Source organism: Sarcophilus harrisii, chromosome 2 (genome assembly GCF_902635505.1).
Source record: "Sarcophilus harrisii chromosome 2, mSarHar1.11, whole genome shotgun sequence".
NCBI classification, from domain to species: Eukaryota; Metazoa; Chordata; class Mammalia; order Dasyuromorphia; family Dasyuridae; genus Sarcophilus; species Sarcophilus harrisii.
This window is the reverse complement of record NC_045427.1, coordinates 412983658-412998315: the sequence shown is the minus strand read 5'-3', so window position 1 is coordinate 412998315 and position 14658 is coordinate 412983658. Positions and strand designations below refer to the sequence as shown.

General features: G+C 37.1%; 1 protein-coding gene across 9 annotated transcripts in view; it reads left to right on the top strand.

Moving 5' to 3' along the window:
* The window catches only part of ABLIM3 (actin binding LIM protein family member 3), a 163193-nt gene that overhangs the window by 141664 nt on the left and 6871 nt on the right, over window positions 1-14658 (top strand). For 6 of the 9 annotated variants that reach the window (XM_023506410.2, XM_031953690.1, XM_031953688.1 and 3 more), the window contains 5 exons: window positions 4000-4134; window positions 8580-8644; window positions 10728-10875; window positions 13510-13539; window positions 14400-14458. In XM_023506410.2, the coding sequence (XP_023362178.1) occupies window positions 4000-4134; window positions 8580-8644; window positions 10728-10875; window positions 13510-13539; window positions 14400-14458 (437 nt within the window). The remainder of the gene's footprint in view (window positions 1-3999; window positions 4135-8579; window positions 8645-10727; window positions 10876-13509; window positions 13540-14399; window positions 14459-14658) is intronic. The other 3 variants (XM_031953687.1, XM_031953689.1, XM_031953693.1) reach the window with 1 other exon arrangement.

The following is a 14658-nucleotide window of genomic DNA, read 5'->3' as shown; positions in this document are numbered from 1 at the left end:
TTCTCATTTGATTTTCACAAGGCAGATTAATTAAGTGTTCTTTAGTGAAAAGAGTACTGGACCTAGAGTAAGAAAATCTAGTTTGGAATGTAAATTCTTATATTTAATATCTGATATCAATCAACAGGCATTTATGAGTACCTATTATGTGTCCTGTACAGCACCAGTGTGAAGACAGACAAAAACAAGTTTCCTGTCTTCAGAGAACTTTCATTCTGTTTAGCTTTTCATGAATAATAGGGAGTGATAAACTCTTAGCTAGAACTTAGGTAGTTACCCAGAATGTCTCAGAATGGCTACAACCCAAGAAAAGGAATGAGCTCAAAGGCAGCACAATGGATAGATAGAACTTAATTCAAGCTGGGCTTGAATCCCTGTTCTGCTATTTATTTATTACTGTTTATTCTGTTCATCACTTACCCTTTCTGAACCTCAGTTCTGAAATGAGCAGTTAGACTAGATCAAGCATTGTCTACCTGGAATTCATCAATACATTTCAGAAGGTCCCTGAAATTGAATGGGAAGAAAATCTGCACTTTTATTTTCACTAACCTTTAACATTTTTTTTCCTTCAATTATTTAAAAGATTATTCTGAGGACCCCACAGGCTTTACTAGAAAGCCAAAGGGGTCCATGACACAGACAAGGTTCTTAACCTTGAACTTCTTCCCCAAATGCTCTTTAAAGTTCCTACTCACTTTAATTCCTTTGGTTCTAAGGTGGTTCTTTTCTGTGGACCATTTCTTAGATGGCATTTGAGAACATATAGGGGAATAGTGTGTGACTTTGGGAGAGCCAAGAAGACTCCTCTCAAATCTTCATCACTGGTTTGAAGCCTAAAATTCTATCTTTTCCTATGAAAAAAAAAATATTTCTGTGGGAGCCCTGGCTTGTACAGAGTCAGGGCCCATTGTGAATCTTTTATTTAAGAATTTTATTTCTTAAATAAAATATGTATATCAGGATTTAGTTGGTAGAAACTTTCAAAAAGGAACATAAGAGGATTCACACTGCAACCTACCCCTGTATGATAGATAGAATATAGGATTAGGTATCCAAAATCCTGAGACTAAAGTCCTGAACACTAACATTCTTCAAAAGGAACCTTATAGGAAATAGGAAGGTATAATAAGAAAAGCATTGTTCCAGGATTGAAAAAATTGGCCCACATCATATCACTTGTTCAAATCAACAATATTATGTCTCAATTTCCCATTCCATAAAATTGTAATAATAATAATGCTTTCAGGACCTAATTCACAAAAGTTTTTTGAGGGGAGCACTTTGTAAACCTTAAAACACTACATGTACACATATCAATATCTTTTTTTGGGAGTCAAATTATTAGAGAGTTTGTGAAAGATTCCTCTCCAAGTAAAGTTAGATTAGATCCTCACTTCTAAAACTATGTTTTACAACCCCATATGATGTCTTATAATTGGATGTGGAGGTGTGAAGTTATGCTTTGCTATCAGTAAATGTTTGATTTATATGCTTATTTTGTATAACTATATATCCTGGGTCACATAAAAATTTCTTGGGGAAAAGGGGTCACAAATAGAAACTCTAGGTTACATGATCTCTGTGATCATTTCCAATTCTAAAATTGTTATTCTGTGAATTGATGGCTAACTCCAGATAGGTTAGTTTTCTCAAAGAACCTTAGTATTCTAGTCTATAAAATCATTATTAAAAGTATTTGTACTTGCCTGCTTTGAGTTATCTTCAGAATTAAGAATGGGTCAAGTGCTATGTGACTTGAGTTATTGTTAATAATAATGTTAACATCTATAAATATACAAGGTACTCCAAAAGCCTTAATACAGTTTTAAGTTTTAATAATTTCAAAAGTATAAATGCTACAAACATACAAAAACATAGTACTTGAAAGATTAATTATTTAGATATTTTAAACACATTGAAATATTTCTTCTTAAAATTCAAAATAATTATCACCTTGTGCCATAAGTGGCTCTACTCAATTTTAAATTTCATAAAATCTTTCATCATCTACTGTTTAGTGACTAAAAAGACTGTAACTCTGGCCCTAAGATCCTCCAAAGAATGAAGTTTTGAGCTGTATATGATAATTTTGACATGACCCTACAATAAAAAGACTAATGGAAATAAATCAAGTAATTGAGGTGATCAGGAAAAGGGATCTCATCTGCTGATAAACCAGTCTGTGAAACTGCCATGCAAAAAGTGTTCCATAGCAATATATATATATATACTGTAGAATGACAGGATGGTTAAAACTAAAATTAAAATGTATTATTTAAAAGTAACAAAAGTAAATAAGCTTAAAAGAAATTTAAATAAACTTTCAAATGATATTTTAATAAGATTTTAGCATTTTTATTTTTGAAACTGTTAAAAGTTTACTATTTTGCTAAGACTTTGGGGACATGCTACATAATAAATATTGCACTATTTATATATAATATATAACATTATTATTAATACAGTATAGAGACATATAAGTAAAATGATGGATTATATGTCTGATATTCAAGAGCCAGTCTAATAAAGTGTAGAAAAGCATCACCAAAAGATTGGCCATCAGGTGATAATTCGTTATTTATTTATTTTTTCGTTTATTTGCTAGAGCAAATCACAAAAGTCAACTGTATAGTAGAGCCTCATAGGTTTCCTGATAATATACAAATAAATCTTAAGAATAAAAATAATTGACAAAACATATTGTGACCAACTCACAGTCTCCCAGATCCCAAGATTGTTTCTGTTTCAAGGAAATGAAGCCATACACATAAATACAGGAGACTAGACCTGCACAGAATTATGCAGGCTGATTCTGTGTAGCCCAGAGCAGTCAAGAGTCTGTGAAGTTTAAATTGATGTAGACAAAAAGACTTCAAACATTTTACAAATGCACCAACCCAATGTAAGTAAACCCAGACCACCTCTGAATATTGCAATCATAAGTAGGTCAGATATGTCTGGTTACACTTAATAGACATCATTCATTTTAGCTGTTTCTCCACCATCCTACCCATTCTTTGGAGAGAGCAGAACCAGATGCATTAGCCTCCAAACTGCGGAATAGAATCTGTCAAACTAAAGATAGTCAATCCAGCTTTAGAATAAAGTTAAAAGTCATATGATAGGTTGATAGAAGAAACTCAAGATTGGGGAGGGGATATATGAGGAGGGTGAAGATTTGGCTAAAAACAGTGACAGGAGAATTATCTGGAGCTGTGGGGTGGAAAAGAAAAGAGTGTGCAAGGACCAATATCTTTGACTGCAGCATTCTCTGTCCTATAACACTACTGATGTCTCTTGTATTTAGTTTAGTTTTGCTTTTCTTTCCTCCCATTGCTTTGCTCTGCCCTGGGTTGCATGACACCATCCCCTCTGACTTCTACTACACCATTTATCTTGTAAGTAACTACACCCATCACTGATCTCATGATTTTATTGATTTCTTAGTCTTTATCTAGAAACCAGTTAGGATCATAGAAATAGGAAGGACCTTAGAATGTGGGGTTAGACAAGGCCTTAGAAGGTGGAATTGTCAGAGTTGGAAAGGACTTTATAGCATTGAATGCCAGAATTTGAAGGGCCTTTAAAATATGGATTATTGAATGGGAGTGGGAAAAGACTGGAGTACATAGAATGTCAGAGCTAGAAGGACCTAGAACATAGGATTTCAGAACTGGCACAAAACTGAGAAGATGTATTAGAAAAGAAACACAACTTGTTTCAGCCTCTTGGCTGACACCTGTGGATTATTTTAGCCCTAGTCAGAGGCCAGACTGAAGTAACTATCCCTCTCCATCTCCCTTCTTTTATCCCTGTGGCTCTGATATCATTAGCAGGGGGCTGGGACTGGGGATATTGAAGAGGCAACTTGAATAGCTGCAGATTTTTGAGACCTTCATTTGCCTTGTGTCAAGAAAATTTCCTCTAGTCTTTGATTAATCAGGTCACCCATTCCCCACAAGCTTCCTGAGCTTCCTATTATATGGGCACCTCTAGGCAAATCATCGGCAGCAACCAAAAGCAAAACCAGTGAAGATATCACCCAGTCCTCCAAGTATGCTCCCGCCTACTCCCCAGACCTCTACTATGGCTCAGAATCTGAGTTCTGGACCTACCACAGCTCCCCCAAAGGTAAGTGGCTCAGCCTGGAAGCGAGAGGAGGAGAGGTTGGCAGTTGTCCTTTCTCAAAGAAGAACAAAAAATTACACTATCTCAGTCAAATTACACTGTGTCTGGCTGTGGTCAGTCAGACCAGTGTGAGATTAAAAGACTCTGCTACAGGTGGGCACATATAAATAATCCACCCAAACATTTGGAGTGGATATTTCTCTAAATTTGCACATCACACATTTCTTTTGAGCTACTGAAATTGTGCTTTGCTCATAGAGCACAGTGTTTTCCTTGATGCAGGCAGGCCTTGTTAGGTAGTCCTGTGCTCACATAGGAGGAGAAGAAAGGGGATACCAGGATCCCATCCTTTTCCCATCAGGCTTCCCTCAAACTAAAAGAATAGACCTATTCCAGTCTGCTATTGGACCTCAGGGAAGCCTCTAGATCAGAAACTATTTTAATAGGCATTTCTTAAGCAATTTCTCTATACTGAGGAAACATAAGATTTAGCTAAAATTTAGTTCTTATCTTTAGAGAGATAATCTTAGAGAAGAGGTACCAGTAATACAAAGCAGGGAGGGAATATGAAGTGCTGTGAGGGAGAGGACTCTTCCTCTTAGGGGAATTAAATAATTCAACTTAGTAGCTATTTATTAAACAAATACTATGAGTTGGGGTCCTTATGGGGCCCACTCTTTGACAGGAATGCAAAAATTCAAACAAATGAACAAAAAACTCTACCACAGTCCTTGCCATCAAACAGTTTATTATCATTTAAAAAAAATAACTTTTTATTTTCAAAACATATGCAAAGATAGTTTTACATAATGAAGGGTGGGAGTCCACTCAGTTTCCAGTTCTTTGCTATTACTTAAAAGGCTGCTGCAAACATTTTTGCACATGTAGGTTCTTTTCCCTTTTAATGATCTTCTTGGGATACAGGGAGTAAAGACACTGCTGGATCAAAGGGTATGAACAATTTGATAGTCTTTGGGCATAGTTCCAAACAAATTTTATAATCTTTTTTGTTTGTTTGTTTGTTTTTATTATTATTAAAGCTTTTTATTTTCAAAACATATGCATAGATAATTTTCAACATTCACCCTTGCAAAACCTTGTGTTCCAAATTTTTTCTCCCTTCCTTCTCCCAACTCTCTCCCCTAGAAGGCAAATAATCTATGTTAAATATGTACAATTCTTCTATACATATTTCTACATTTATCATGCTACACAAAAAAAATCAGATCAAAAAGGGAAAAAAAGAGAAAGAAAAAAAAAACAAGCGAACAACAACCACCACAAAAAAGGTAAAAATACTATGTTATAATCCACACTCAGTTCCCACAGTCCACTTTCTGGATGCAATGACTCTTTCCATCACAAGTCTATTGGAATTGGCCTGAATCACCTCATTGTTGAAAAGAGCTATGTCCATCACTATTGATCATCACATAATCTTGTTGTTGCTGTGTACAATTCAATGTTATCTTGATTCTACTCACTTCACTTAGCATCAGTTCATTTAAGTCTCTCCAGGCCTTTCTGAAATCATCCTGATGCTTGTTTTCTACAGAACAATAATATTCCATAACACTCGCATACCATAACTTATTCAACCATTCCCCAAATGATCCACTCAGTTTCCAGTTCTTTGCCACTACTTAAAGGGCTGCTACAAACATTTTTGCACATGTCAGTCCTTTTCCCTTTTTTATGATCTTTTTGGTATACAGACCCAGTAGAAACACTGTTGGATCAAAGAGTATGAGCAATTTGATAGTGCTTTGGGCATAGTTCCAAACAAATTTTATAATCTTTTTGTTTGGTTGGTTTTCTTTTTTTTCCTCCCTCTCTTACCTCTCCCATCTTCTCTCCTAGAAGTCAGGTAATCCAATATATATTAAACATGTGCAATTCTTCTATTCATATTCCCACAATTATCAAAACAGTTTATAATCTAAGAGAGACTGGCCTATAGATAAATAGGCATGATCCCAGAAAGAATTGGAATAAAATTAAAAGAAAGATCCAGCAAAGGGATCTGAGAAATTTGAGGAGGAAGAAATCACTTTTAACTTACAGTCTTCTTGAAGATAGTGGCACCACAATTATGTCTTAGAAAAAAAAGAAAATTTCAAGAGGTAAAAATGGAGACAATATTCTAAGTCAAGTCAATAAGCATTTATTAAATGCTTAAATAAATTGCCAGGTCAAAGAAAACCAAAACCTAGTTTTTGTTATCAAGAAGTTTACAATCTAATGGGGAAACAAACTGCAAATAATTATGTACAAACAAGACGAAGACAGGATAAATTAAAGATAATTAAAAGAAAGAAGGCATTAGAATTAAGGGGGATCAGAAAAGGTTTTTCATAAAAGATGAAATTTTAGCTGAGACTCAAAGGAAGTCAAAGAAGCTGGGAGGCAGAGATGGAGAGCCTATTCAGGGATGAGAGACAACCAGTAAAAATGCCCATTTATACATTGCAATCTTGTACATTCTTCTTTGGCCATAAAATTAAAGAGAAGATAGATTCAGAGTTAGATTAATATCTTGCTTGAAAAACAGCAAGGAAGCCAGAACCACTAGATTGCATAGTATATGAGGACCAGAGAAAGGATATATGGGGTAAAAAAACTGGAAAAGCTGGGGCACCGTGTAGGAGGGGGAGCAGCTTATGAAGGGCTTGATCAAACAGAAACCTAGAAAGCAAAGAGTATCAAGGAGAAAAGTGTGATTGACAGCATTGATAGCTGTGGAGAATTCAAGAGGGATGAAGATGAGAAAAGGCTGGTAGAGCTGACAACAAAGAGATCATTAGTCACTTTGGAGAGAGCTGTTTCAGTTGAATGATGAGGCTGGAAGCCAGATTATAGAAAGGAAAAAGAGAGACAAAAGAAAGTGGAGCATCAATTATAGATAGCTTCAAAAGGAGTTTAGATACAAAGGGGAAAAGAAATAGGCTGATAGATGTCAGAGGAATCAAGTGAAAGTTTTTCGAGGATAGAGGATACTGTCCTCTACATGTTTATAGGCCAGAGAAATACCGATAGGGAAAGATTAAAGAAGAATGCAAGAGTAGGGATGATTATGGGGGCAATCTGCTGGAGAAGAGAAAATGAATAGAATCTACTTGTTCATGGAGAGATGTTGGCCTTGGTGACAAGAAAGGCTACTTCTTCATGGGATGTGCATTAAGAAGGTTCAACAAAACACTAGGTGATTCATAAGACAGAGAAAGATTACTGGGAGATTGGGGGCAGGTTGGAATGGACTAGAGAAGCAGAGACATAAATTAGGCCAGAGTGACTTTGACTTTGTACTAGTGAGCACTATGGAATGAGGAAATTTAGAATGCTTGGCAGTGTTTATACTCCGTCAACAGGTAGAAACACATAAGTTTAGCACTTAGAGAATTAGAAAAAAGTTTACATAGGAAATTACCTGCTGATTTGCTTCCCCTTGTCCTACAGCTATATCCCAGGTGAGCTCTAGTTCTAACTTCCTCATTTAAAAGTGATACCTAGATCTCAGGCTTTCTATCTACCCTGATAGCTCATACATTTGGAGGTATTTAACTAGGGTCCAAGAAGAGCTTGCTATAGCATTGTAGTTGGATTTTAAAAGATGGATAGAAATTCAACAGGTAGGAAAGACAATGAACTGATGCTGAGTGAAATGAGCAGAACCAAGAAAACATTGCACACAGTAACAACAAGATTATGTGATGACTGTGATTGACATGGCTCTTCTCAATAATTAGTGATTCAAGGTAATTCCAAGATACTTGGGATGGAAAATGCCATTTGCATCCAGAGAGAATACTATGGATATTGAATATGTATTGAAGCATAGTATTTCCACTTTTTCTGTTTTTTTTTTTCTCATGGTTTTTTCCCTTTTGGTCTGATTTTTCTTGCACAATGTGACAAATACTGAAATATGTATAAAAGGACTGCACATGTTTAACCTATTACTTGCTTATCTTGAAGAGAGAGAAGGTAAGGGAGGGAGAGAGAATGATTTGGAATACAAAATCTTACAAAAATGAAAAACATCTTTACATGTATTTGGAAAAATAAAATACTATTGAAAATTGAAAAAAAAAAGAAATTCAACAGGTAAAGAAAATCCTTCTAGCCATATGAAAACAGCTTGAATAAATACATGGAACACAGAGAGTTTGTTCAACAGAGAGCACTGGAAAACCAGTGACATTCAGATAGACCTAAACCAGAATGATTTGCTTCATGAGTCACCCTCTGTCCTTGAAGGTGAAATTATCTCTTGAAGCATTCAGATGATTACTCTCAATCTTGAATCCACGTTGGCTCTTCTTAATGTGGATATGAGAAATGGCTTTGGCTAGGCAACCCTTGATTAGAAGGGCCCTGGAAGGCTGAGTGTTTGTCCCCTGATGGGTAGGTACACTCATGGAACTTACCCTGCCTCTGTCTCCTGCCAGTGCCCCGAGCCCGGAGGTTTTCAGCAGGAGGAGAAGAGGATGATTTTGACCGTGGTCTGCATAAGGTGAGCAGCACTTTGCCTTGTTGGGATATAAGCACACTGTAACACCATTGTGGGCAGCTTCCATTGGCCTTGCATGGACTGCAGGCCAGTGTTTTCTTTAAGTTGAGAATCTCGGGCCCTGAGAGGAAAAAAAGAGCTGGACATATGACCTTACCTCATACTTTGTCAGCCTTATCAGTTGAGAACAGTCTGACAATATCATTTTATACTCTTGGTTCTATTTCTTATTCTTTGCTGTTACCACTCATCAGCTGTGAAGCTGATTATTATTGTGTGGTGGAAACAGTACTGAAGTTAGAATTAGAGCACCTCTGTTCAAATTCTTGATCTCCTACTTAATACCTGTGTGACTGAGTAAATTGCTTCCTAAGCTTTCTTCAAGATTAGACCATAGAGCCTTAAACTTCAAACACTCATTAAAAGGGTCAGTTGCCTTGGACAAACTTAGATACCCTCCGAGTTGCTGTGGTCCCTGCCTCACTTAGGTCTCTAAATTGGGATTGGAGAGAACTTGGCTAATCATCAGGTAGGAGAGAAAGATTGGGGACATGGGAGACCCCATGGGAAGGCCCCAGTCCCCCATGCCCCATCAAAGGTTTTTTCCACCTGACAAGAAAGCTCTAGATTCAAAAATTCCAACCTGTACAAGAGATTCCAGGTGCTTTTATCTCTCTAAGAGCAAGAATAGACAGCACTGGAACTTCATTTGGGAAGTAAGTCTGATTGATACCCTTCAGTCCTATAAGAAAAAGCCTTCTTTCTTCTCTGTGCTTATTTCCCCCCTTTGTAATTCTGAATGTTTTTTTATAATAAGTTCCCCATATAACATGTTATACAGTATCACTGGTTAGAATAAAGCCTAATTTTTCATTATCTATGTGTCAGGTCAGTCCAAAATCATAGATCTCAAGCTCACAGTTGTCATTCACAGCTAAATCATTAGGCCTCAGGTTTCAGTGTATGATATAAGCTAAATAAATTTCCTTTAGGTTCTTAAAAATCTCATATATAGGACTTGTCTATATATGGTCATTAGTGAGCTTTTTATTTTTCATAATGTTGTTCAGATCCCTCCCTGGAAGGTGAATATTGTCAAGTATTCTTATTTTATAGAAGAGAAAAATGAGGCTTCAAGACAGAAAATGATTTGCCCTAGATAACAGCCATAAAACCCCGGTCATTTTACTCAAAATCCATAATTTTTGCTATTTATTTGTCATGTTAATAACAAGAACTTACTTTTTTTGTTATATTTTATTCCCAGGACCCTGGTGAGGATTGACTAAGGATTCCAGCAAGGGGTTCATTCCCTCCTTTCTGTATATACACTTGCTGGGAACAAGCTTCATTAATTTGGAATGACTTCCTGAACAGTGAGATTTTAGACTTTCTAGACTAAAAACTATTCTTCCAAGAAAGGACTGGAAGGAAGATAGAGGATATATTGTAAGACAGTTACAATAATTCTTTTTTCTTTATTTTGAAAAACAACCTGAAGATTGTGAAAAATAAAATGTAAATTCTAGTTTGGACCTTTCATTCAGGAGTGTGAGTTTCAGGCCAGAGTTCTTGGATCTCTTAATGGAAGATATAGTCAACAATAATTCCTAAGGAGAAAGTGGCATCCATGTACCATACCAGTGTAAAACATATGCCTTCTTATCAGTTCTTATATCCCTCTTTCTTCCTCTTATCTTTTTTCATCTCCCAACATCTTTCACCCCCTTCTTTCCCTGTTTTTCATCTCCCCCTCCCTTCCTTTCCCCTCTCTCTCTCTCTCTCTCTCTCTCTCTCTCTCTCTCCACTCTCTTGCTTCCCTGTTGTCTTTTTTCTCCCTCTTCCCCCACTTTCTTTTCTCTTCTCCCCTTTTCACTTTACTAATTCCCAACTCTCTCTTTCATTCTCCTTCTCTACTACTTTCCTGCTTTCTCTTCCTTACACCTCAATCTCTCTGTCTTTCTCTGCTCTCTCTTCTTCCCTGCTGTTTTCTTCTCTCCCTTCTCTCTTTCCCTTCTGTTTCTTTTCTACCTCTCTCCAACCCACCTCTCTACTATCCTTCTTCCTCTTCCTTGCTCCCTCCCAGATCCAAAGTGGGATTGGACGGCTCATTCTGAAGGAGGAAATGAAGGCTCGGTCCAGCTCCTATGCAGATCCCTGGACCCCTCCCCGGAGTTCTACCAGCAGCAGAGAAGCCTTGCACACTGCTGGCTATGAAACTTCCCTCAATGGCTGTAAGAGTAAAAGGGGTGGGGAGAAAAAAGGATGAAGGATTCCTCTTCTCTTAGTCCATTAGAATTGGATGTCCCAAGGCCTACTCAGAAGTTAGGAGAAACTTAGCATCTAGGAAAAAGAAATACAGTAACACTCTGAAACTTGATTTCTAACCTAGCAAATTACCTGTAAGAGTCCATTATTATGCCTATCACTTTCTTATATCTTGAGCACCACCTACTCCAGGATTCCAGTGTATCTTACTTAGTGAAGAATATCATTCCTTCTTTCTGAACATCAATATAAGATTCATCCTCAATCTATCCCAAATTCCCTGAGTGATCTTAGAAGCCTCTGACTTTGAGCAATCCTCTCCAGTTTCTCCCTTCTAGTTCTATACTCTTCACATTTGTTTTATACACCCTCATTCCTTGTATCTCAATTCAGGAAGTTGTTCCTAGTAATGTAGAGTCAGGAAACCTGCTAGGCCAGTTTCATAATAATAATAATAATAATAGCATTATTATAGATTAATAATAGCATTATGTATTATTATTTATTAATACATTGATTGATTAATTAATAATTGATATATTGTTAATATTATATATTATAATAATAATAGCATTTATATAGAACTTTCCAGTGTGCAAAGTTTTTCTGTATTATATCTCACAGCACTGTGAAGTAGGTGTCATTATTATCCCTGTTTTACAGATGACAAAATTGAGGCTGAGGAAGTTAATTGATTTGTCCACCATCACATAGCCAATAAAGATCTGAGACAGGATTTGAACTCAGGTCTCCCTGACTCCAACTTGCCCATATAGTTGTCATATAGATAGAGAGCCAAACTTAGGTCTCCTGATTCCACATCACTGGGGCTTACATCCTGAACTGAGATGCAAGGAGTAAGTGAGAGTGTGTGAATGAAGCCATTAGAATAGATAGCTTTTAGGACCCCCGAATTTTAAGAGGACACAGTGTTGTTTGGTGGAATCAAAGTTCTTCAGTTTGAATCCCATTTTGACCACTAACCACATGTGTGACTTTGGGCAAGCCTCAGTTTCCCTTTCTGTACAATGAGGAGCTTATACTAGATGACCACCAATTCTCATATCTATGATATAGAATTTTAGATAAGCCTCTATTTGGGGCCTTTTCCAGTTTGTCAGAGTTTGTGCTTTGCTGGCATAAATATTGAGAGCCCAAATTATCTCCAAGGCACAAAAAGACATTCAAAGAAGACTTTAGTGGAGTACAAGCAGCTCGGCAATGATGTCTGTGTCTGTCAATTGAAGATCAGAGTAGCTATCTTTGGCAAGGCCCATCATCAAGGAGCTGACCTCAAGGCGATGGATATTTTTGGCCACAGTGACTAATGATGATAGTCTGCTGTGGTGTGAAGGCTTTGGGAGCTATATTAAAAAGAAAGATTTACTCCGATAAAAGCCCAGATCTTTGAAATATGATGAAATCCTACATGGATGTTTTTCCACACACAATTTGTCTTTTTTTTTTTTTTTTAACAAACTTTGACAAACTATGACGCATTTTGAGCTTTAAAAACATACCAGAGGGAACTGGGAAGAGCATCATTAAGACGAATCTGGTGGGCAAGATTTTAGGGGGAGAGCTTAGTAATTTTCCACCACTCCATGTGACAAACTGAATCCTTATCTTACCCACTGGGGAGGGAGAGTAAACATTGAGAGACTGCTGGAAAGGCCAAGCCAACCCTAACAAAAGAGGCAAAAACTCTTCAACCTCAATAGAAACAACAAAAAGAGAAACTGGGAAAGATAGAAGGTTCAAAAAGCAATAGGAATGGGATTTTCAAAGCAGAATGAACATCAACTTAGGGATAATGTCTTACAGTGCAAAGTATACTGAGTGAAGAGTCAAAGAACCTGGACTGGATTTCAAGCTCTGTCCTTAAATCCATGTTTGATTTTGAACAAGTCCCTTCCCTGTACTGGGTCTTGGTTTCCTCCATCATAACATCAAGAAATTAGACTAGCTAAACTCTAAAATCTCTCCAAAATACTAGCATTCTGTGTTCTAAAGTCCTTTGAAACAAAAATATTCTAAACTCTTAGGACTCCTCCAGGTTAGACATTTTGTGTTTTGAGATCCCTCCCAGCTTTAATATTTCAAATTCTAAGGGCTTTTCTCTGGGCTCTGATATTCTATGCTCTAAGGTCCCTTTCAGTTTTGGCACTTGTGTTCTAAGATCCTTTTTATCTTTGACATTCTATATTTTAAGGTACATTTCACTATTGACATTATATGCTCTTGGTTAAGAATCTTCCCACTCTGAGAAACTGTGTCCTAATATTATATAGTTCCTAGAGTAGACACAAAAGGCAATCAACTTAAAAGGGAATATACTTTTAAGTTCTATTATTTCTATGGTTTGACCACTATTTGGCAACTTGGCATTAATTCCTGATTTGTGAACCAATTTTTTTTTTTGCATTGGCCAATAATGCAATAGGTGAAGTATCTGGAAATTGATCATTGAGTGGTCACACCCACAGTATATAACTCCACAGGGAAGTCACACAGTATAATTCCAGGGGCCAAGTCTACTAGTCGGGTAGGTCTTTCCCTATGTGCCACTTTATGCTGACCTGATCTTTCTCTCATTGCAGCTCCACGGTCCCATTACCTGGCTGACAGTGGTATGTAGAGTTTCTGCCCCTTCATCCACCAAAAGATCTTCCCAACCCACCTTACCCTAGTGTTAATCAACCTCCTTTGGTTATTGAAATTGGCCTATGTGGGATGAGTCAGTTGGAATTATCATAATTTCCTTAGCCTTTAAAAAGACACCATTTGGGGTTACAGTTTGTTCTTTTTCACATCTAACAGGTTGAGGTGGGAAAAGGGGAAGATAAATGAAGTGGTCCAAGTGTACCAATTTGTACGTGGAAAGAGAGAGTGTGGTCTTTAGCTTGGGCCTTAGATCCCCTTTAAAAAGAGAACCCTCTGGTCTCCAATTCTCCTTGTGCCTGCCAAGATGGATAAAAGTGAATTCTAGATTTGGAATCAAAGGACCTGGTTTGAATCTCAACTCTGCTACTTATAGATAGATCTGTGTGGCCTTAAAACAAGCCACTCAATCTCCCTGGGTCTCATTTTCCTTATTTGTAAATTAAGGGGAATTTAGAGTAAATAATCTCTGCCTTCTAAATCCAATGATCCTATTTAGAGATCCCAGATCCCAACTCTACATCCATCTGGCTTTATGAAATTGAGCAAGTAATTTTCCTTCATTGGGCTTCCATCTTTTCATCTGTAAATGGTGATTGAGAGAGGGAGTTGTTTAAAAGTTCACTAATGTTTCTTTAGCCTCTAGATGTTATAAACATGAAGGAAGAGCCTAATTTTTGAGATCCTTTCCTCCTCCATTTATAATGATACCTTCAAGGATATGGAGAAGATTTTTAATAGAGTGAATCTTCTCATTGCTTTCCCTAGATGGGGGTGGGGTATCTTTTAGGTAAAGGTACAAATTATAATCCTGATGTTTTCTTTTCAGATCCCCTTATTTCCAAGTCAGCTTCACTTCCTGCATATAGGAGAAATGGGCTTCACAGGGTAAGGAGGCCAGGCGGTCACATTTTCTAGGGCTAATATTACTCCCAAATTTGATAAATTGTTTGGATTTCTTATGGGTGAAATATTGACAAAGTTGCAAGGATGTTAGTATGTGACTTACCTGAGAGATTTTTTTTAACTTGGTATTCTAGTTAGGATCACTTGAATCCCACAGGGGGAACAAAGGATAAAATGAGGGA